Source organism: Chrysoperla carnea, chromosome 2, assembly GCF_905475395.1.
Source record: "Chrysoperla carnea chromosome 2, inChrCarn1.1, whole genome shotgun sequence".
Taxonomy (NCBI): Eukaryota; Metazoa; Arthropoda; class Insecta; order Neuroptera; family Chrysopidae; genus Chrysoperla; species Chrysoperla carnea.
The window spans coordinates 71,088,135-71,111,721 of NC_058338.1; the positions used below are offsets into that span (position 1 = coordinate 71,088,135).

At 29.9% G+C, this 23,587-nt stretch overlaps 2 protein-coding genes across 2 annotated transcripts; one reads left to right on the forward strand and one right to left on the reverse strand.

The window, feature by feature from the left end:
- The first annotated feature begins 2,651 nt into the window (after positions 1–2,651).
- Positions 2,652–17,803, forward strand: LOC123293401 (beta-mannosidase-like). Its single transcript, XM_044874212.1, has 13 exons — positions 2,652–2,840; positions 7,253–7,399; positions 7,454–7,602; positions 8,029–8,243; positions 8,991–9,261; positions 9,984–10,125; positions 10,190–10,490; positions 11,466–11,764; positions 12,069–12,337; positions 13,459–13,606; positions 13,856–14,061; positions 16,292–16,474; positions 17,508–17,803. Exons 1-13 carry the CDS (start codon positions 2,672–2,674, stop codon positions 17,745–17,747), a joined length of 2,739 nt encoding a protein of 912 aa, XP_044730147.1. The 5' UTR covers positions 2,652–2,671; the 3' UTR covers positions 17,748–17,803.
- A 2,081-nt stretch (positions 17,804–19,884) lies between these two features.
- Positions 19,885–23,292, reverse strand: LOC123292121 (achaete-scute homolog 1a-like). The gene is made up of 2 exons (XM_044872675.1): positions 22,124–23,292; positions 19,885–19,940 (listed from the first exon to the last, which is right to left on the reverse strand). Exon 1 carries the CDS (start codon positions 23,011–23,013, stop codon positions 22,174–22,176), a length of 840 nt encoding a protein of 279 aa, XP_044728610.1. The 5' UTR covers positions 23,014–23,292; the 3' UTR covers positions 19,885–19,940; positions 22,124–22,173.
- Positions 23,293–23,587: the final 295 nt, after the last annotated feature.

Below are 23,587 nucleotides of genomic sequence, written 5' to 3' on the forward strand. Positions count from 1 at the left end.
AGATTCAACTTTTCTAATTTATTATTTATCAATTTATTTACATCACAAAAATGTCCTCATTTATCCCTTTATTTTAAAAAATTGCCCGAAAATTACGAAATATCCGGAATTTTAATTGTAATAGATATCGGTACAAATATTTTATGCGTGTATCTATTAATTTCCTCTGAAATTCCCATATAGTTTAATATAAAGCTTCCTCGGGTGTGACGAATTTTTTTATCTGATATTTAAAAATAAAATATCTGAAAGTACGTATGAAAAGAAAATAAAACATACTAGATGCTCGGTAAACGTTTTTCCTAAACTATACATGATTCTGTTATATATAGGAAAGAACTGTTGATAAACTATCGAAATATCGAGATTGTTATTGCGTAATATCAATATTTATTATTCATATTTTTTTGGACGACATATCGATCGTTCGATATTGAAATATAGATATCGACAGTCGATTTTTTTATCAAATAAGTTTTCATTTTTCCTTTTTTCTCGTAAAATATATATAGTATAACATCATCGTAAATCGTTCCTCCAAATCAGTTCAGTAGTTTTTCTGTAAAAGAGTAACAAACATTCAGACATCCATTCTCGCTAACTTTCACGATAGTAATATATATTTGCACCCTGCGGTGTTACCCGCTATTAAAAGAGAGTGGTGTTATTCGCGATTAAAAGAGATTTTGAGAGTTTTTATCGTTACTGTGGAAATTAAGCAAACCTTCTCGAGAAAATGCGCTAAAAATTGATTTCACCAACTTTTATAAAACCCTATAAAAAACACGATTCCTGTATGATATTCCATAGGAACCGTGCATTTTTCCGGGATAAAAATAAGCCTCATCCCTAAGCAAAAACTAACTATGCAAAAAAGCATGTCGATACTTTGCTCTTTGAAAAATAAAACAAATCTATCCCACAGGAACCATACATTTTACAGGGATAAAAATAGCCCATGTGCTATTCCAGACTATAATCTATTTCCGTGATAAATTTCATTCCGATCCGTCCTGACGTGATTAAGTAAAAAACATCCATCCATCCATCCATTCATCCAAACTTTCACGATTATAATATATATCAGACTAACCTAAACCATTTTTGAGCTGACGGTTGTATTTTTAGAATAAAGTCTATATATCGAAATATCGGTATTTTTTCGATATATCATCTCCAATATTGCTATTTTAAAAAAGTAATATATAAAGTATTTTCAAAAGTAAACAAATTTAAAATATATATATATATTTAATTAATATATAACAGACTTATACTTCTCGATAGATATCGATAGTTTTTATATTTGTTTAAAATTTTTCAAAAAAGGCACAAAAATTACAACGGCACTTGCAAAACCAAACACTCAGTTAAATCGTGTATTTTGTATTGCATATAATATTTCAAAAAAAGTATATTCGTTGTGTGCGTAGTCATGGTAGAGACAATAAAATCGATGCCAGCGCTTTCAGTGAAAAATTTTGGCGATAAAGGAGGCAGTTATGACTAATTTGCAATTCGTTACATGTTAATGTTATAGAAAATTTCAAATTAAAATTATTGTAAAACACGAATTAATTAAACTTAATGCATTAAAAATTGTGAAAATAAGAAATCAAATTGAACAAATATTATTTTTCAAATGTAAATCATAATTATTTATTTAAATTTGTGAGAAAATAATAATAAATTTTCAATTTAAGTCATAAATGCAATCCATATAATTATATATGCATCCATACAATTCTATAATAAAAGTAGTGGATCGTTACCATGGAAACGCCTCCAATAAAACTCACACACGGTGCGAATAGAAAGAAAGAAAATTTATTACCTATAGTCCTAACCGATTTTGCACTCAACGAATGCCTTTACATACAAAAATTATTTAAGTATCTAAGGCAATTGAGAACTAACTTTTCATAGAATTATTTATTTAATAAACAAAATGTTCATCGTCTGTGGAATAAGAATTACCATTTTTTCCGAAACAACGAATTGAAACCTTAATTTATGACAAATTTTTTGATACCAAGTTTTTGCCCATATTGTTAAAATGATGGACACAAAAAACTACTTATTTGCATAGTATATTTATAGATATGATGTCTTAGTATTGTTCACGGTTGTCACAACTAGTGCACGAATATAAGAGTACCTATGTTTTTATGGACTTGATTATAACAATTGCACTACCTTAAAAATAAAATTTGCTGTATTTTGACAGCATGAAAACAATGAAAATTTTCATTTACTAACGCTTTTAGTTTTTGTTTGACCCGAAATTCTTAGACCACCTTGTACATACATAATAAAAATTAAGTTTGTAATTTATTTAGAATGTAAAATGATTAAATAAAATAATTTTTCAGTTTGTCAAATGTGTCAACTATATGAAGTGAACGGTCAGGCTCTATATAACATCACACAAAACATTATATACTAATTTGAATAAATTCACAATAACACTCTTTTATCAATAATGGCTTTAGCTTCATATTCATTCAATTGCCTTTATCAATAATTATGTGATTGATAATAATTTTTGATATACAAAAATGACAAATAAATATTTTTATAATAAATATTTAAAACATTACATCGAAGTGTGTGTTTAATAATCAATTATTATTTAATTTAAAACAATTTCATTAAATTTATTTTAATTGTGATGTATTTTTTTATTATATTATTGTTATCATTGTTGTTAAATAAACCATTTATTGGTGAAGCGGGTAAAATACAAACCGTTTCGTCAATGGGTAATGATGGCCGGGGACAAGAAACATCATTAGTTCATTCATTACAAGGCACTTGGAATGTTACAAACGATGATCATTGTAAGTTGAATTGTTTTTTTTTCTAGTTTTTAAATTTAAGTATAAATTAATTTTTAATAGTTTTTAATTTATAATAGAATTGAAGAATAACTACATGTTAATTTAATTACCGTATAAATAATTAAATAAATAAGTTTAGAAAAACCGATCTGAAAAAAAAAACTTTGAAAATATAAAACAGGGTATATAGTGCATTTACGTACGTGCATTTACGTATTAGTTGTGTCCTTGTGGCAATCGATATTTTCTCTTTTTTTTCTCTATCTTAATGTTAGAATTAAGCTGCAAGGGCTCGATGCTTCTTGGTTCTCGAAAATTCTACGTCATTTTTTGGGGAGCTGTAGCCCAACTTCTTAATAGATGATTTTATATTTAAAATTATCCCTATTCATAATCCGTAAAATTCTTCCTGAAGAGTAGTTCATTTGGTTGATGAAAACCGCATAGAAATACGATCATTAGGTTTTTAAATATTCTCTACACCGGCGAATTTACGCGCGACGAAGCTGCACTACTTCGTTTACAGCAAGTACTACTCTTGGAGTTTATAGGTAATTTGTATGATGACAAGGAAAATTTAGAAAATTTTAAAAACCTCCGACAAATGTTTCGGGTACAGAACTCTAATCTCACTTTTGAAACATAGCTGAGAACACTCTCCAATAAATAACCTTTTTATTTACACCTTTTATTTAAACTTGGATCAATTTTGAATTCTAAAAAATTAAACTTGAAACATAGTTAAGAACACTCACCATTAAATTACCTTTGAAATCAAAAAAAAAGATAGTTAATCATGGGGACTTTGGTCTAGCCCTCGGCCTAGCTGGAGTCACAATGAAAACCTGAAAATAATAAATAATACCTAAATACTATTCAAATAGCTGTTCACAATTCTAGATAAATATGGTGGGAGTACAAAAAAATACATTTGAATAGTAAAATGTAATGTAATATATTGTTTATATGCGTTTACACCATTTATTTCATGGCTTTTAATTTTTTGGTGTGGAACTTCCCTTTGTAGGGACCGAATCCGTTTAACAAACACGCGATGACACGAGTTCCATGATTTTTGATTATCAAAAAGTGCTGAACGTGCCAAAAGAAGTTTTCACTTCAAAAAAACAAAATCGGTTCATCCGTTTAGGAGCTACGATGCCGATAGACACACAAGCACACATATCGGTGAAAATAATAGCACCTCTCTTTTTCTGGAGTTAAAAATCTATATAAAATATGAATCAAAGTTATAGAGATCACCTAGGAAAAACATGGAATAAAGAGCCTTCCTTTTTTAAAGGTCATTATTAAATGAACATTCACTAAGAAGACCAAAACGTAGTTTTTCTTATTTGAAATGTAAATATTGCACATTTCTTTGAATCATTTTTCCGTTAAATGTTATTATCTAAATAAAAAATTACCACTGTCTTTCTTGATCATCAAATTTATTAATTGTGAAGCAACTAATCAAGGAGACGGACATCAATGATTATTTCATTAATTTCTAACAAGAAACTTGAAAACAAATTTAAAATAATCAACGTTAGTTTATTTTTTTTTTTAAATTTAACTCATATTTTTCGCACAAATATAGATTATTTGCTATATATTAGATCAGTTGGTTAAGGCGTAACCAATTCCGTCCGCGGAATGCTTAGGGTAGCGGGTTCGATTTCCGCCGGCGCAACAAAATTAATTAAATTAATAGTTGTGATGGGCTGGTGTAGTGCATTGTACATGCATGAAGGAGGTGCACTCAACCTCTGAAATTGAGGAGCTGATAAATGAAATTATCAGCGGAAAGGTGGTAACGCACATGTGTTCTTCGTGGACAGCCATTATAACCTAACCTAACCTACTAAAAAAAAGTTTTCCGAGAATTGACTTTTCACTACTAAGTGTAGATTTTGGTTTGTATAGGGGAGCGGAGGGTAATGCCGTACACCTAACTTTAAACGTGTATTTCTTCGAACCTATTTAATAGAATACAATGCTTTATGTATCAAGCCATCATAAATTTAGTCTAGTTTTATATAAATAATCCATAATTGACAGTGTCTAATATGACAGTGTCAAAATCAAAATATTCTATAAAGTTATTTGTACGGAATTACCCGAGACTTGCGTCTAATTCCGTACATAATTTGAAGAACCTAAAAAGCCTGAAAAGGTATTTTTTAATTAACTGTGGGTAATCTTTTGCTTATTCACAAAATACACAGATATAATCGTCCGCAGAATTTGCGCCACTACACAAAGCATGTGCCCATTTGTCACATGACACACATCTGTACCATAATTCTACATCCTTACCAAATTCATTACATATTACACACAATTCATGAACTCCTGATATTTCTGATTCTAAATTTACTGCTTCTACTGGTGAAATGAGTTCATGTGATATCTCTGATTCTGCATTTACTGCTGCTTTTGGAGAAATAATTTCATGTAATGCTTCATTGCGGGTAATACCGTACAGTGTACGGAAATTCCCGAAACCGAATTCAAATTTCAAGAATGAGTATTTACCTAAAAAAAATTCAATAAAGGGATTCTTTGATCAAAATCTTATTATAAAGATATTTATAGTCCGAAATATAATAATTTCATTATAAAATTTAATAAAAATAGGTACTTACACCTTATTTTTGATGTTTAAAAGTTGTAAAAACGAGCGCTAAATCACATAACATCTATTTATACCAAAATTATTACCCTTAATAACACAGTAACTTAAGAGGCTACACTAACACTACTGCGCTAATGATTGACACCAAGAAAACGCACGCAGCTCAATTCCTTCAGGATAAACAGTGATGTACGGAATTAGCCGCTGTACGGTATTAGCCTCCGCTCCCCTACCGATGTTCGGTGAATTCCCCGCGTACTAGGATTGCTTGAAACAAATATGAAACTGAGCTACCAATTTTAAATGATGTAGAAGAAACACGAATACGGAACCCGTGGACAATAAATGAGCCTTAATTTTCTAATTTTTTAATAATAATATAGGTACTTTTAAAAATAATTGAGTCTTTTAAATTTAATATTTAACAAAAGTTTTGAAAAAATTATTGCGTCTTATCATTTTGGGTAAGAGGAAGTCGTAATGTTCTTACTTTTTCTTATATGGCATGTCCTAAAATCATTGAAAGTTTGCTTACATATACTGGTGGAATTTTCCTCAAGAATAAAAAATTTTAATAAAATTAATAATTAAAATAAATTTTTTAAAATTTCGTATAAATAAAATTTTTGTTTTATTTGAAATGAGTGGTCCTAAATGATTAAAGACAGCTAGCTATGTGGTTATAAAAAAAATTCAGTAAAAAATGTGTTGCAGTAATTCCATTTTGATCTCTCTCTAATCTTTTATCAAGTTTAAACATGTTTAACTATCCTACCATATGCAACCAACATGACATTGGTGCTCATGAACATGAAGTCAAGTATATAAACAAAATAAAATTTTCAATTTTCATTAATTGCTTGCTTTTTCATTCTAAACAGTATCTCTTTAATTACTCAAAATTTAATGGAAAATTACCGAAAATTTGATTGAATTCTGAGGTACTCACTGAAGAAAGGGTTCCTGGTCACTCGCATGCAATTTTCATCGATATCTGAGAAACTGAACTATTGAACTGTTCGCTCAATCGTCAAAGTGACCCGATTTCTGAATTTTCTGATTAAAAATTACTTAAAAAAATAATTTTGATCCAAATTAAAGACATTAAAGAAGAAAAGAAGAAACTTGGTGTATAACGTGATTTTGTACCGAAAAAACAAAAATCGGATTCATGCAAAAAAAAGTCACTAGTTTTTGATAAATTCTTATACGAAAAACTTTTCTTTCGAAGGGGTTCTGGTAATGTCTTGAAAATAATCATTTAATGGCGACGACAAAATGATAGGATAAGAAATTGCCTGAAGGTATCATCCCACTAGTACGATTTTAGTTGATATTTCAGGTACTACTCGCTCAATCGTCAAAAATATACAAGTCTTGTATTTTCTGGAGCATAAATTAAAAAATAATCTTTTGGTCTTTTTTTATCCAAATCGGAGGCATAAAATTTTTCCAATTGTTTACAATTTTTTTTTTTTCATCCCTTTGAAAAAATCGAGATAATTTTTTATTTTTGAATCTGATAAACTTGGCGCAATAGGAAATTTCATCCCAACCAATATAAACATTAGGTTCATTTAAAGATAAAGTGAACAGTTTTTGAGATATCGAGTAAAAATTTCTTACATGTTTTGAGTTGTTATAATCGAAGAAACAAGCACAAATTTTATGCACATATTCATAATTAAGATCACATATAAGGTAGTCAGTCAAGAAAATATCTTCCACCACAACCAAAATTGATCTGTGCGAATCAAAATTTTTTTATTTTTAGCTATTAATGTTTTTTGCGATGTTCCCGGTGGAATATATTCCGATTTAATGAAAGCCGGTATTATTGGAAACATCTACAAAAACTACAACGATATTGAAACAAGATGGATAGCGAAAGAAAATTGGAATTATTTTACAAATTTTTTTGGTAATACGATATTTATTACTCGTAAAATCTTTAATAATGTTCGATATTTTTAAGTTTCTGGAGAAATGCTTGCAAGAAAAGCGATCTTTTTACTATTCAATGGAATAGATACATTTGCAACGATTACCTTAAATGGAAAAGAAATTGGATATACGAAAAACATGTTTCGCCGATATCGATATAGTGTAAAAGATTTATTGCAGGTACGAAAACAATTGATAAACTGGGCACTGCTTTGCTTACCTTATTTGAGAATTAGGAAAGTTTGATGATATTCTATGTAATTAATCTAGATACTAATCAATTTTTAAAAGTGCAAATTGTACAAAAATACATTATAGATTAAAAAAACTAAAAGAAACACCTTTCATTTCACGTTGCCCTCGAAATAGGGTATCTGAAGAAGGCCCAAAGCGCATTTACAAAGAGTAAAAAAACAAAGGGGACAATGACAAATTTGAAATTTGTATGCCCTTTTTTCTTACATATAGTGTAAATAAAAGAAACAATAAAATCATATGTCATGTTATAATCTATCGCGACTTAATGCTCAGTTTACAAATAGCTTAAGAATCCACAACTGGTTCATACTAAATTTTGTCACTTTTTTTAATTCAAATATATTTCAGATTGGAATTAATAACATTTCAGTTTATATTCACTCGCCAATTGAAATAGCAAATAAAGAATTTGAAGTAGAAACAAATCGTCGAGGTGGAGTTCCCGTACAACCTTTATGCACACCAGCGAAATATAATGGTGAATGCCATGTTAATCATATTAGAAAACAACAAGCATCATTCAGTTGGGATTGGGGACCTGCTTTTCCAAGCTCTGGAATATGGTAGACTTTTTTTTAAATTTTATATCATATATCAGTATATTCGCGAATAGTTTTGTAGCGGATTCAATCCACATAGCCTGATTACATTGCATTAGCGTATCCATCTCTTGAGCGTACCCATTGACCCAAGAAATTGGAAAATGAAAAAATTCCATAAATTCAACAGTAAATTGGCTTAAACCCATGTTGTAGTATCCAGCGGAGGGTAACTTACTTCCAGCGTCCGTACATTTTCCTTGTTTAATAAAGAGACTAGATTATTTTTTAGGCTGCCTATTTTTCTCAAGAAAGTTATTTCTCTCCTTTAAAAATTTCCGATCCAAAACATCCCTAAATCTAAATTATCTTAAAATTGAAACATTAAACCCTTCTGAGCTGAGAAATATTCGGTGACTTGATAGAGCAGATTGACTATCTTTTATTACGAGCAGTTCTCGAAATAAGAATTTGTCCAATCTCTAGAGTAAAGAATCTGTTAAGAAATCTTTACGGAAGGATGTGAAAGCATAAACAAACCGCAATTAAAAGAAAAGTTTCTGTTTGTTTAGGAAACAATGATGACTGCAGAGATTGTAACAAGAGTTGCAAGAGACATTACTGAGAATGCAGTCCGCTGAATACAATCTAAGACCTTTCCTTCTTAAATAAATTTGATTTGAATGAGATGCCTTAATCTGAAACTGCACAGAAAGTACTACTTTCGTGCTTATCCTTATGCATAATAATTTATTTTGTTTTCGGTTACAGGAAAATGCCCATTCTTGAAACTTACGATGTAGTGATGATGAGAGATATTGAAGTTCACATGGATAGACTGTATGAGATGAAACGTTGGGACGTAAAATTGATAGTACATTTAGAAAGTATACCCAAAAATATGATTTCTGGTTCATTGGTGTCCAACTTGTTTCATTATAAGAATAAAACTAGATTTATTGTAAATGAAACGAATATCGACAATTATGAAATGCCAAAAAGTGGAAGAATTGCTATTACACAACATTTAATTGTACCTGATGTAAGTTCAATTCAAGTACTTATTCTACTTCGAAATAAAATAAACACGAGTCTATTTGTATTTAGACATAGTCAGTGATGGATTTAGGCCTAGGCCCGTGAGACCCGGGCCTAGGGCGGCAAAATTTATGAAATGCCAAAATTTTAGAGTCTCAAAAAAGTAAAGACAATCAATTATAAAAATTGGTTCAGAATAGTTTTTATAAAAAAATTTCGATAGAAAATATTATAATCCAATTCATTAATCTTCTTCTCAATCTTTCAAGAAATTAATTACGACGACATAATTGACGTTTTTGCACGGACCAGAGCCAGGAAAAAGATATTTTCAAATTGATTAATATTAAAAGAAATATGAATTATTTATCTATCTCGATAGAAATATGAATTAATTATTTATCTAAAGTTTATATATATATATATATATATATATATATATATATATATATATATATATATATATATATATATATATATATATATATATTATATATATATTTTTCTGTCTTGATTATCAGTAATATTAAAAAAATTATACTTCAATAAATTAAGTTACTTTAAAATAAAAAACTGGATCAAAATTAATGAAATGCATTCTATCAAAAAGGGCGGCGCATCGAACGGGGCCTAGGGCGGCAGCAAGCCTAAATCCGTCACTGGCCACAGTCAAAACAGAAACGACTTCAAACAACATAAAAAAAAATTTTTTTATTTGTTCTACAGAATTTTGTGGAATTATGGTGGCCGAATGGTTACGGATTACAACCCATGTATGATTTAACTGTATCTTTTAACAGCTCTGAACATGTTTCCAAATCTATAAAAGTTGGATTCCGAACAATAAAATTAATTGAAAATCCTCTTGGTAATATTTTCTTTAAACATATAATATTTTCAAAATTTGTATAACCACAAAAACCATTTTGCAGTGAATTATGAAGGGTTAACATTTTATTTTAAAATAAACGATATACCAATATTTATGAAGGGGTCAAATTGGATTCCTTCGAATATATTACCTGAAGCAACACTTTCAGAAGATGGAGAAAAAAGAATACGGCGACTGTTAATGGATGCAAAAATTGCCAACATGAATATGTTACGAGTTTGGGGTGGTGGCTTGTATGAGTCGGATTACTTTTATTCTGTTGCTGATGAGCTGGGTATACTAATTTGGCAAGATTTTATGTTTGCCTGTTCAATGTATCCTGCTAGCGATTCATTTTTAAAGTAAGTTTTATTATTATTAATAACAATTTTTGAATTCACTCAGAACACAGACTTACTTATGAACAGTTGTTACCAGGTCTCTGCGCACGGAAGGTGGGTGGTCGATGTAACCCCCTCCCCCAACCCGTTTAAAATTAAAGAGAATTTTAAAAATCGAACAAACTGATTCTTTGTACATTATTCCCGGATCACAATCTGCATACATCAATTTGTTTCTGACTCATTTACAGAATCGATTTTTTGAATCATCGCAATATTTTATCAAATTTTGTCTGTCTCTGTCATAACAAAATGAAATATGTTCTTCAATTTTGCACAATGCTTTTTGCGACATTTGGGTCGTCGCAGTTAACCTTTTGCGAAAACTCATTGCCGGGCAGGACGTTAAAAATTCACTCGATATTTGCTATGAAGATGAGTTTCGAAATGTCTACCAAATGCTTCGCATTCTGCCAGTTTTAATTGCGACAACAACGACGAATGGATGCTCCTTTTCAACTATGAGTCGTCTCAAAACATACCTTAGATCGAAAATGTCTTAAAATCGACTAAACGGCTTAACCTCGCTCAATATACATCGCGGTGTAGAGGTCGATGCGCAAAAAGTTTTGGAAAAGCTTTCTGTACCTCGCAGAATTAATTTTTTGAAAATTAGTGACTGAATATCACATTTTGACGTAATAAAATGTTCTCATACTCGAAAAGAGAAGTTGTTTTTATTGACTTTATGGCCTAACACGGCCTCGAACAAAAGTTTGACCCCCCCCCTCTTTGGGTGATTCCTACGCAAGGGCCTCACAGTTATTTTAATTAAACGAACTTTTAGTATTTCATTTTCCTTAAAACCCCTTCATCTACTTTCTTCATCAAAGTATTACGAGGATTATGAAAGACCCCGCTCAGTCATTTTTCGCTTCTTCTCTAACAACAAACTTAATTTTCACCTTGGATGTCTGTAATTCGTTTTGCTTTTAGAAATGTGGAAAAAGAAATCGAACAACAAATTATCAGACTTCAATACCATCCAAGTATTGCAATTTGGGCTGGTAATAATGAAAATGAAATTGCACTCAGAAATAATTGGTATTCAACCGCCTCTAATTTTAGTCTTTTCAAAGAAGATTATGTCAAATTATATGCAGATGTTATTAAAACTAAAGTTGAACAATTAGATGGCATGAGACCATTTGTAGTTTCAAGTCCTGGAAATGGTAGAATGAGTGAATCAGAGGGATACATAGCACAGAATCCTGGCAGTGTACTTTATGGCGATGGTAATTTCAAAAAGATATATCTTAGTCTAAAGATCTTGCGCCCTTTAATATAAGATTTTTAACCATATCTTCGAACAATTTTCAAAGTTAAATTAAGCCATTTCATTTTTTATGAAGTCGGATATGACTGTAAGGATTTCTATTTTGTAAAAGTATTTTTTTTAAACATTCAATAAGAATGATTTGATCAGCCATTTTAGACTACTATCCACAAATTATGGACAATTCATGGCTCTAGCTGGCCAGATGACTTAAGAATCAATGATTTAATTTACATTTTGAGTATAAATTTAATACTTTTCAGTTCATGTTTACAATTACTATTCAAACGCTTGGTCACCGTCCTCATATCCAAATTTAAGATTCTCATCTGAGTATGGACTTCAATCATTGCCAAATTATCAAACATTAGCAGAAGCAACAGATAATCCATCAGGTGATTTACAAAGAAATAGTGCTTTTATGAAGCATAGGCAACATTTCATATTGAACTATCTCGTTATGGACTTACAAATATTCTTCCAGTTTCCTACAGAAAAAATTGAATTCAAAGATTACATTTATAGAAGTCAAGTAAGTTTATATCGATTAAGAAAATTGAAAAAAATTCACACATTTCACTAATCGAATCCGGGTCTCTTGGGCTCATGCCAAGCGCCTTAACTGAGCCATATGTGTTCCAGCTATAATGTATAATTTTTCAACCCAAATAATTTTTGTTTGTTAGTCAAAACTAATTTATATATTTATTTATTTATTTATTTTTTATAAATAATTCATACTTATTCTTGGACAGCGATGCAAATATCATTTTTCAGGCCGAACGTCATTTTTGAAAGAAAAAAAAAACGGGAGATGTCATGGGACACTCGATAGGAACTATATTCCTTCCGTACCTTATTACATTATAAATGTAGAGTTTATTTTTTATTTAAAAGGTATTTTTCTGAAAATGTAAGATATTAATTTTAGAAGTCATATACTTCTTTGATTTAATTTTACAGCTACTTTTAGTTTTTACTGTATGAAATAATTTAAGTATTAGTTTAAAAAAGACATACTTTTGATTTAGTAGTCAACTCAATACGTGCTTACATTTGTTTAAAAAAGACATACTTCTGATTTAGTAGTCAATTCAATATGTGCTTACATTACGTTTGGTTTCATCAGGATATTAATTATGACATAACATAAAAATTTCATTTTTACTTTCTTTAAATTATCTCTGTTATTTTTAACTTCTGATAACTTTCACAACTCAGTTTTTTTAAATGGTAAAACATAAAATATTGACAAAAATACAAATTATAAAACAGTTATAAAAATATTTTTACATTTTCTCAAAATTAATTTCAAGCTGAATCGATTGAAAAAAATTTTAGTTTCCTACGTTCCTACAGGTCGGTTTTTGGTGTGGTTTTTTTTTTTTTTTTTTTGTTGGACTTTTTTTGGTTTTACCTCCCAACCAGCAAGCAAATCAGAACGATAACGTGCGATAAGGAACATAGTTCCAAAAATCAGGCAACACTGCTCCCTCAACAAAATATAACTCCGTTAAGCGTACACACAATCAACTTATTGCAAATAAAACTTTTAACACTTTTAGCCGTTTTAGAAATTTGCAAAATGTTTTCGGATTCCTAAATCAAATCAACAACGATATTTTTTAAGAACTTTTTTTGTAATTACATTAGATTATCCAAGCTGTTGCCATGAAAGTAGAAACTGAAAAGTACAGACAATTGCGAAATACACTCTACAACGACAGTACAGGGTTGACCATGGGAGCTTTATATTGGCAATTAAATGACGTCTGGCAAGCTCCATCATGGTCCAGTATAGGTAAGATTTCACTTTAGGAATATTTCTTCTATATTTCATATGTTTTATTCCCATGATTATCCAGCTCAATCCATGTTCCTCATGCTCAATAAGCTAGAAACTTGGAAATAAACTAACTAAACGCATCTTGACTGGATGTGAATCAACGTCCTTTGACACTCTACCAACTTCCTACTACTAAGACACAAGATTTATTTAGTAATCAGATTCCACCTAGAATTTTTATCATCAAATAACTTTTTGCTTCAGATTTTGCTGGTCGTTGGAAAATGTTACATTATTACGCCAAAAATTTTTTTGCACCAATTTTAATATCAGGAAACCTTAACGATGGTTTATTAACAGTATTTATTTCATCTGATGTACCAACTTTACTTGAAGCTTCAATGACAATCATTATTCATAAATATCAATTATTTAAAGATATCAACACAATCACTAAAAATGTTTCTATTGTAAGAAGGTTTGACAGAAATTTCTACAAAAAGGTCTCAAGTTCATAGGCAGTGTCAATGTTGGTAAAGATCTATAGATACAGTTACTTAACATAATTCTTATCCTAAACATAAAGATCCTGCCGAATATGAAATCGTTAGGACGTGGGACCTTTTTGTAACTACAAGGGAAACTGTTATAGGGGGACTTGAAAAGGTCTTAACGGTGTTCTACCACGTACAGTACGGTTCAAAATAAACAGATTTAGATTGTAAAAATTTCTATTTTGAAATAGTTTTTTTTCTTCTAATAACTGTAAAACGTTTCCCGCTATTTTGCTAAAACTGAGTACGTCAATCATCAATCATTACGAAGAATCGGGCGAATTTTTAAGAATTATTCCCTTTCCCCGAATTTCTACGCTAATGGAAGTAATTATAAGTATGAAATGTAATTAATAAAAAATCTAAATCGTACTATATATAATTCTCCCCTCGTCTTTCTTGGTAAGCAAAATGAGTACGGTCGATTAATTCTGGGAAGAATTGAAAACTTGTTATTGAAAGAATTGAAATGTTCAATATTTACAGCAATAAAATACCAAGGCAATTTTAGATTTAGTGTTGAAATTATTTGTACCTTATTTTGAACTTTGACAACGAATTTTGTTATGACTGTAGACGAAAAATAAGCATACAATTTTTCGAAATCTACATTGATTTTCGAAATATCGAAAGCTAAATAATTAAACAAAATTTTCAATTTTCTATATTTTGAAAATTTCTCCAGATATTGAAAAATGTTATTCTAAATTAATAACGTTGTCTTTGCCCTTGAAAGTTAATGAGTGTTTGTTTTCTTGGGAATAAAGGACACAAAAGTGTATTTTATTTAAAAATTTTTTATTTGCCAACGTTTTGACCTCAATTGGGTCTTTTTTAAGGCTCTACACCAAAAACAGTCAATAAATTATTGTTTGATAATTACACTACTTAATAAAAATTAAAATTTCGTAGAAAAAATTTTGTTATGTATGTGAAAACATAGCGTTTAGAATCTTACCTAAAAAGATTGTTTACACTTTGGTTAAAACATAAAACAAATAATTAATTATACAGGAACACATAAAACATAAGTTGAAAATATTGATGATAGATATACTATTATCCATAGATTTACTATATAGTGATCTATCCATTGCACCAAGATGTGGTCGTATTAAGTTCTTATTATTTATATGTTATGCACTCCTGTATACTCATTCAAGAGGTTTAAATAAATTGTGCTTAGATTGTTCGTGTCCATTCTAAAATTCACTGTATTTTTTGTTCATTGCTATATGAAGCATTTCACTTATGTTTCTCTTTGATGTGCAGCTAGGGCTGTTTTAGGTTCTTTGTCCCGCTTATTTGGGGCACAATCGTTCAAATGTTGTTTCACTCTTTTTTTAAGATACTTGGGCCGTTTGACCAATGTAGCATCTTTCACATGAACAAAGAATTTTATAAATGTCATGCGATTTTTTGTCCTTTTCAGTTTGGTCTTTTTGTTTGGTGAACAGAACACTTTTTATTGTTTTCAAGTTGTATAATACCAGTTTCGATCCCGTACCCGACAAACTTCGCTCAACTTTTTGTGACAGTTGAGGTATAAATGGAAATCTAAAGTATTTTATATTCGTATCGTCTATTTTGATGTTTTTGGCATGAATTTTGGTTTCCAAGGGAACATAGAAATTCTACAAAAAAATTCAAAAAATGGCCTCGTAATATATGATTCCAAATTTCACTTTAGGCTTCGATTACTCGAAAACTAAGCCGAAACTCGAAAATTGGTACTCTCCAATTTCGATTTGTTTTACTATGTTTAATTATATTCCATCGTCAAATCGTGGCGCCACAGTTATCGTACTCTTCCCATTTAAATAATCGGGCAACTCCCACTAAAATTCTAAGAATAGATTTAGCTTTAGTCTAAATTGCAGAATTGATGTAGACTTTAGACCCCTCCCTCTAATGCTTGCAGAATTGATTAAGACTTAGTCCAATTTCATATAAAAAAATAAAGTTTTTTAATTAAAATTGCCTTGATCCTCGTACATCCTTAAAAGAAACATTTGTTTACATCTGTATTTAATATGCATTTTCAAAAATATTAAAAAATACTTAATGATATATGTGGTAGAACACGTTTTTGAACCATTCTGTATAAAAGATTTTTCGATATTATTAAACTATATTTGTTTTATAGATTCCACAAAAGTCTTTAATTTACTATCAAAATGCATTAAAACCTTTATTAGGAAAAACTGATTTATCTGAAACAATTATAATATTGAAACTTGCCTGGGACGACGGATCAGATCAGCATAGTATGGATAATTATGTTCTTACTGGTAACTTTAAAAAAGTGACAAATGAACCACATACAACGGTTTGTATTCCATATTACAATAGAGTCTAGATAATCAGAACTCAATAAAAATTCATACATGTTCTCATTACTGGGATTATATGGAAAAATTTATTATAAATAAATTTAAGCGAGACTGTATACACAGCATTAACCACGTGCTATTGTGATGCTATTGTGTTTTAAGAAATATCTAGCCAAACAAGTTTTTTGCTCAACTTTTTTTAGCAGTCTCGGAAAATTATGAGTAAGGCATCATTCGAATATCACTAAATAGGGTATTCTACTATGTTTGAAAAAGTACTTCAAAATGTCGATTTTCCTAACTAAAAGCCACAAAAAATATATTTCGGCAAAATAAACACACTTTCTTGCCATTAAATTTAATTAAATTTTAAACCTTTTTTATCCTAGCAAAAACGCTGTCAGCCATTTTGGTGACGGAATATTGGCAAAAACAACAGTTGTGTATGTAATTATTATATGCATAAATAAAGTTGATGGTAACAAAACATACAATTATCATGAAAGCCATCAATAAATTAGTAATTAATGCAAATTATTTTTGCCTATATAATGTCACATCATGGCGGCTCGTGTTTTAGGTCACGTGTTATGCAGATTAAAAATTTCGACTTTTAATTTTAATATATTAAAACAATAATGTGCTTTTATGACTCAAAATTAGAATATTACGTATATTTCTACATAAATTCTAATTTTTATCAAATTTCATAATTTATTTTTCACTGCCGAAAGTACCCTATTGTTTATAACAATTGTATTATTTAAATGAATGATACCTTCATAATTGAACAAAAAAATGGAACAAAAAAGCACTTGTGAACTAGTCTTATTAGAAAGTATGTCATATTGGATGCATATACAAACAAACAATATCTTTTTAAGTTATTAAAACGGGGGGATGTGGAAAAAGCGGAAGGACGAGTGTTTCGATTACTGAACGTTTCCAATTATATTTCGATTATCAAAGCTCTACTGTATTTACAAAAATGTTTTATTTGGATATTAATTATAAAAATTTATTTTTTAGTGTACGGTAATAAAAAAGCAAGGTCCTGATTTTCAACTACTTTTAAGGACTAATTCGTTTGCACCATTTGTTTGGCTACAAACCAACATTACTACTGGTATCTTCTCAGATAATGGATTTATGATGACCAGTACAGAAAAATACATTTATTTCTACGGTAATAATCCAGACATATCGAATGAAGATTTTCAAGCATCGATTCGAGTTTCTTCCTTACGTAATACAACACAACTTATATAATAGATGATAAACGAATTCCAAAAATTAAAAACTGTAAATAACGAAATAAAATTTGAAAATGTCCTGTGTATAGTTATTTTTAGTACGATAAATGAACCCAAAATTATTGATTCTTAAGAAAACATTGTTTGCTGGGTAAATTGATTTGCAGTTTTTATACCATGTATATATGAAATATATTATAGTATTTTGAGTTTAGTACCAAGTTTGTAAAGCTTAAAAATATTGATGCTACGAACAAAATTTTGGTATAGGTTCATAAAATCTCCTAATTAGTCCATATCCGTTTGTCCGCCCGTCTGTCCGTCTGTCTGTGGACATGATTACTCAAAAACGAAAAGAGATATCAAGCTGAGGCTAAGTTCGTAAATGAGCAACATAAGTCAATTGGGTCCTGGATCCGTAGGACCCATCTTGTAATCCGTTAGAGATAGAACACAAGTTTAAATGTAAAAAATGTTTCTTATAAAAAAATTAACAACTTTTGTTTGAAATATTTTTTTGTAAACATCACTGTTTACCCACGCAGGTGCAAATTTTATAGTATGTATTATATGGGAATATCAGTTATGAATGTGTGGCTATCTAAGAGTGGATATCTGTCTTTACTTACGTGACGTCAACACTGTCTATACATGGTATTTCAAAAATTAACTCAGTCAATGTTTGTTTTCACTTGTTTGTTTTGGCTTCAGAAAATTATCTGAAAAAAAATCTGTATGGTTTAAAGCAGGCGCCTTTAAATCGTAAAGTAAATCGAAAAATCGTTCAAAGGTCGAAATGCTAAAGTTACCGAAAATGTAAGATATTTTTATTAATAAACTTCTTTATTCGCCCCCACGCCCCGCTTTCGGGGTTCTCAAAATCAAAAAGACCATTTTTTTCAAATAAAGACTTTTAATGGCGTTCAAAGGGGTTTTTGGGGTCTCTGATCTCGAATTTTCAGTCGAAATGTTAAATTTTTAACCCCGGAAATTCGAAATCGCTTATCTCCCCTTCTTTTAGATTTATCATACTGTCAAATTTTCAATTTTTCTTCAAGTATTTTTCCAGCTGCTGGTGTATTGAGAAATTGTCATTATTCGAACGTTATCTACCATTCAATGAAATCCTGCTATTATAATTTAGACCACCCTAATTGGAATAAACATCCTATAAATTTAACAAAAGGAAGGAAACGAACAAAAAAAACAAATTTTTTATAATTTATAAAAAGGAATTTTATTTAAAAAAAGCAAAAACTTATTTAAATAATATAAAAAGTTTTTTTATCAAATATATTTTTAACTGACATTGTTTGTATTGATTAAGGCTTAAATTAAGGCAAATACGATCCTTTAAAAAATACAACTTGATCGAATATCCTAATTTAAAATAAGGCATCGATTGTACATCGAGTTTTTTTTTATAACTTAAATAAAAAATTTTTTGTATCAACGAATAATTAATTTATTTAAATATGTAAGGCACAAAAATATTTTGTTTTCTTTTTAATATAAAAAAATTTGCATTGATTTTACATAAAAATTTATAAAATTATTTTTATTTAAACTGGAATGCTTGAGAGTTGACAAAAATACAGAGTGTCCCAGAAAAATGTATACACTATAATGAAGTGAGCGTGTTTAAAGCAAAACACTATGAGTTTTCGATTTCAACTGCATGTCATTATAAATTGTGTATAAAACACAACGATCAAATAATGTGAAAACTTTCGAATAATGTGAAAACTGGTTTCTATATTTGTTTGATTTTTTTGAAATCCACTTGAGAAGAATTATAAATTCTAACAGCCATAATAAGAGTGTATACATTTTATGAGACATCCTATTCTTTGAAACGAAACAGATGCATTTATAAATACAATATTTAATTTAATGGAATGAAATAATTTTCAATAAAATATTATAAAAACGTTAATATTTACACTAAAAAATATAAGATAGATTTATTTGACTAGATAACAATTTTTATATTTAAAAATTTATGTTAAAAAATTAGATACCCCTTCTTCTAATACTATAAGGCTCACTTTGTGTCAATATTAAAACATTATGTTTTAATATGAACACAAATGCTGCCTCATATCAATTTTTGTAAATCTTTTAAAAAATATACAAAAAAAGTTTATTGTCACATCATGAAGGCACTAATTTCATTTTTCACTGGCCATTTGTTTGTGTAATCTCAAATCTGAAACAAAAAAGAAATATATATTTAATAAAAATTACATTAAAAATAAGAATAATATATAAAAAAAGTAAACACGAATGAGCTCTTATTCAAGTTTTATCGTACTATATATACATGTTACACAGGATATGAAATTAAATTTATCTCTTCTGTGTTCTCAAGATTTGCTTGGCTCTCTGGCTGGGCTGTATGAATGGAATTGGATTGCAACGAGGGACTCACTAGTGTGGTAGAAACATGTATTATACATAAACGTGTGTGCGTGAATGTGTATGTCTTTTTTTTTAATATAACAAGTAACATAGGTATTTTATTTAAGAGCAAACATGCTTAAATACAGAGTATCTCAAAACTCAGTTCCAAAAAGTCCTAGCTGAGAACAGACAAATGTAAATACTTTCTTTTCGCTTTATATGTGAAGCATTTGGATGCCGAGCTTTGACGTTATAATTTTTTTTTTGGCAAAACGCAGGTAGATCGATTTATTGTCCCCGAAACTCCTTACATGCTAAATTTCATGAAAATCAATGGGACCGTTTCCGAAATTACAAGTTTCCAAGATAAAACGACGTTTTCTAAAAATGAAACCTAGCTAGATCGAATTTTCGCAGTCTACACATTTTTTGGGCTCTTTTAAATTTTTACATTTCAAAACTAGAAACTTGAAAACTCTACTGTCTCAAAGTACACCGTTGAATAAAATAGCGCTCTAGTATGTAAGCACCTTAATAAAAATAATCGAAGAGCAAAAATTTTCTATCTCAGTCTAAAATTTAAAATGTAAACCTGAATATCTTTTACTTTAAGCTGTCCCTTTCAGATAGTACCACCGTGAAGTATTATCCATTTCAAACAGAAGATTTAAATGAATAAATCTAATCGGAAGAAATACTCGAGCTCTTAGCGGTTCTACAAATTTCTTAAGATTTCAAATTTTGAAATAAAATTATAAAAAACAAATCCCTCAAAACCTGAGTGACTTTTGAGATACTTTGTATGATATAATTTTGTAAATATTACAATACCAAGTTGCTTTTATAAAGATTTTGAAACAATGGAAATAAAATTAATACAAAAAAGGATAAGGATTTAGATCCCCCTAGATCCTTTTTGGATATATATATTTTAAAATAAGAACAAATACAATGAATTATCCTAAAAAAATATCCAGGTAGAATAACGTCTTTTATTTGAAACAATTCAATAAACATCATTGGATTTTTCATGGTTTAATGGTCTTCTTTAACTTAAAAAAAAAGGTAAAAACTAGGGACATCTATTAACAATTTAGGTACTGCAAGGAATTAAAAAGGATGAATATATAAAATAGGTATATGTGTACATATATTATAAATATCCTTTTGTAAAGAAATCGCTCTTTTGTTGAATATAGAAATCTTGTTTTGTCTGACTGAATCCTTAGTGTTTTGTGAAATAAAACGAAATTATAATTTTGCGTTCAGGTAGACGAAATGGTGCCTTTTTTTTCTTTAAATGAATAGAAATTTTTTTTCAAAAAGTGAAATGTGCATTATATTCTTGTACCTCTATGTATTATAATAAAAATGTAATCAATTTTCACCGGATTTATACCGGTTTTGGTCTCAAAATGATGATTACAAATAAAAATCAATTTTGGCAGTTAGTCTATGTGTATGTATGAATGAGATATTTTGAAAAAGAGGGCTTGCAAATATAAGATAACAGAAATTTTCCTTCATATTAACAATTTTTCAAAATTCCCAGCAAGATTTTTGATATATTTTCTTCCTTAAGGCTAAAATATCATTTTTACCCGTAAATTTTTGTCGAACTACTATATTTTGAGAACAAAAACATAAACAAAAATTGAACTCGAAAAAGCTCGTTGCAGGAATGAGTTTCGGTTTTTCTAAATTGTCTTCGTCGAAACTGATTTTGAACATAATTCTTTTAAACATAGTTGTTATTAAGCAAAGGTGAAGGGGGTGGTGCGAGTAATATCTATTCTGATTGGTCGTTGACGCGTGCTCATGTCCTGGTAGTAAATATATATAAACAATAAATACGTTTGAATTTTTTGTTTAAATGAATGTATAAAAAATAAGCTAGTGAAAACGGCCAAACAATCCCTTACACAGAACTATAGTCTGTATATGGCGGTTATTTGGAGTTCACACAAAATTTTTGTATAAGTAACTTACCATGAGAATAGGATACTGGTACGTATATCATTTCCGAAAAGAATGGAACGTTATTGTTGTTGCCACCATGAAATAACGTCTAATAATTCTTCATCCTCTGGACTCATTGGTTCATAATTTTCATAACTTTCCGGATGATATACATTTAATTGTGTGTACGCAACAGCCGGGGTGGATAACGAGCTTTCGGAGCTATATGATGGTGTGGGTGATGATGAGGATTCTGAACAAGGTGGTGTCGTTAAAATATTATTTTTGGATGATTGTGGACTTGCAACTTCGTAATATTCATTTTGTTCAACTGTATTCATTGACGAATGTGACCCCGTCATTTCTGATTCATGTTGTTGAATCATTGCTTGTAACGATCGAATATATTCTACAGCCATTCGTAAAGTTTCAACTTTACTCAATTTTTTACTAGCACCACGTCCATTCTGTGAACCAGACGATGACGACGAGGATAAAGCTGCAGCTACTGATGCAGGGATATGTTGTCGTAACGTTGCAAAACCGTTATTTACTTGTTTCACACGATTGCGTTCTCTTGCATTACGTCGTGCAACCGATGCAGGCTGATGATGTGTTCCAGGTGTTCCGTACGGCATATGAAAATTAATTTTCCGTTTACAGCGTAACATATCATTATTATTTGAGATATTTAACGAATTATTATTAACAACAACCGATGTTCGTTCGATATTCGTTGCGGCAGCTAATGGACGTTTCCCGGCGGTTGTAGTGATAACACTCTTTTGTTGCATATGATTATTGTAATTTGTTGTAACAATTACACAATTATTCGTCGCTTTATATTGCTGCATTTTATTCGCTTCATTTCCTAAAGTCATACTTGGATGTTGTTGTAACGATTGAACTACTGCGGCCATCGACTGTTTTTTTTTTTTTTGATGGTTGAACACACGAACGAAAGACACACTTGATACAACACTCGCGCAATCGATATTATATTATTTTTATAAAATGTATGTGACCTTCTTAAACAACGTCTGAAGGTGAAGTGAATCGTCTTGGTGGACGCACGACTCTCTGAGCACGTTGCTTAAGCTACCTGTAGACTTGTTATGCGACACACAAAATAGTATACTTAAAACTTGAATGATCAGATCGTTTTGATTGTTTTTTTCGTATATTTTTTATATGTTTGCTGTACAGAAGCAACTTCGAAATGAAACGGTTCGTCCAGGTACATAAGTCTTTGTATTAGGTTAATCATGGTTTGGCTTACCGACTCACCCTTGAAATATCCCCACCAAAAACACCCTTACCTGTGTGGCAGCGTGCGACCGTTCAACAACAAGCCTCTCTACCCCTCTTTTCTGTATTATACAAAAGTTTTACTCCATATAGCTTAAGTGTATTCTGATCATGTATATATGTATAGCATATATATACCTCTTATCTTATTTTTTTATTTTTTTAGGCTATTTTTTTTTTCTAACC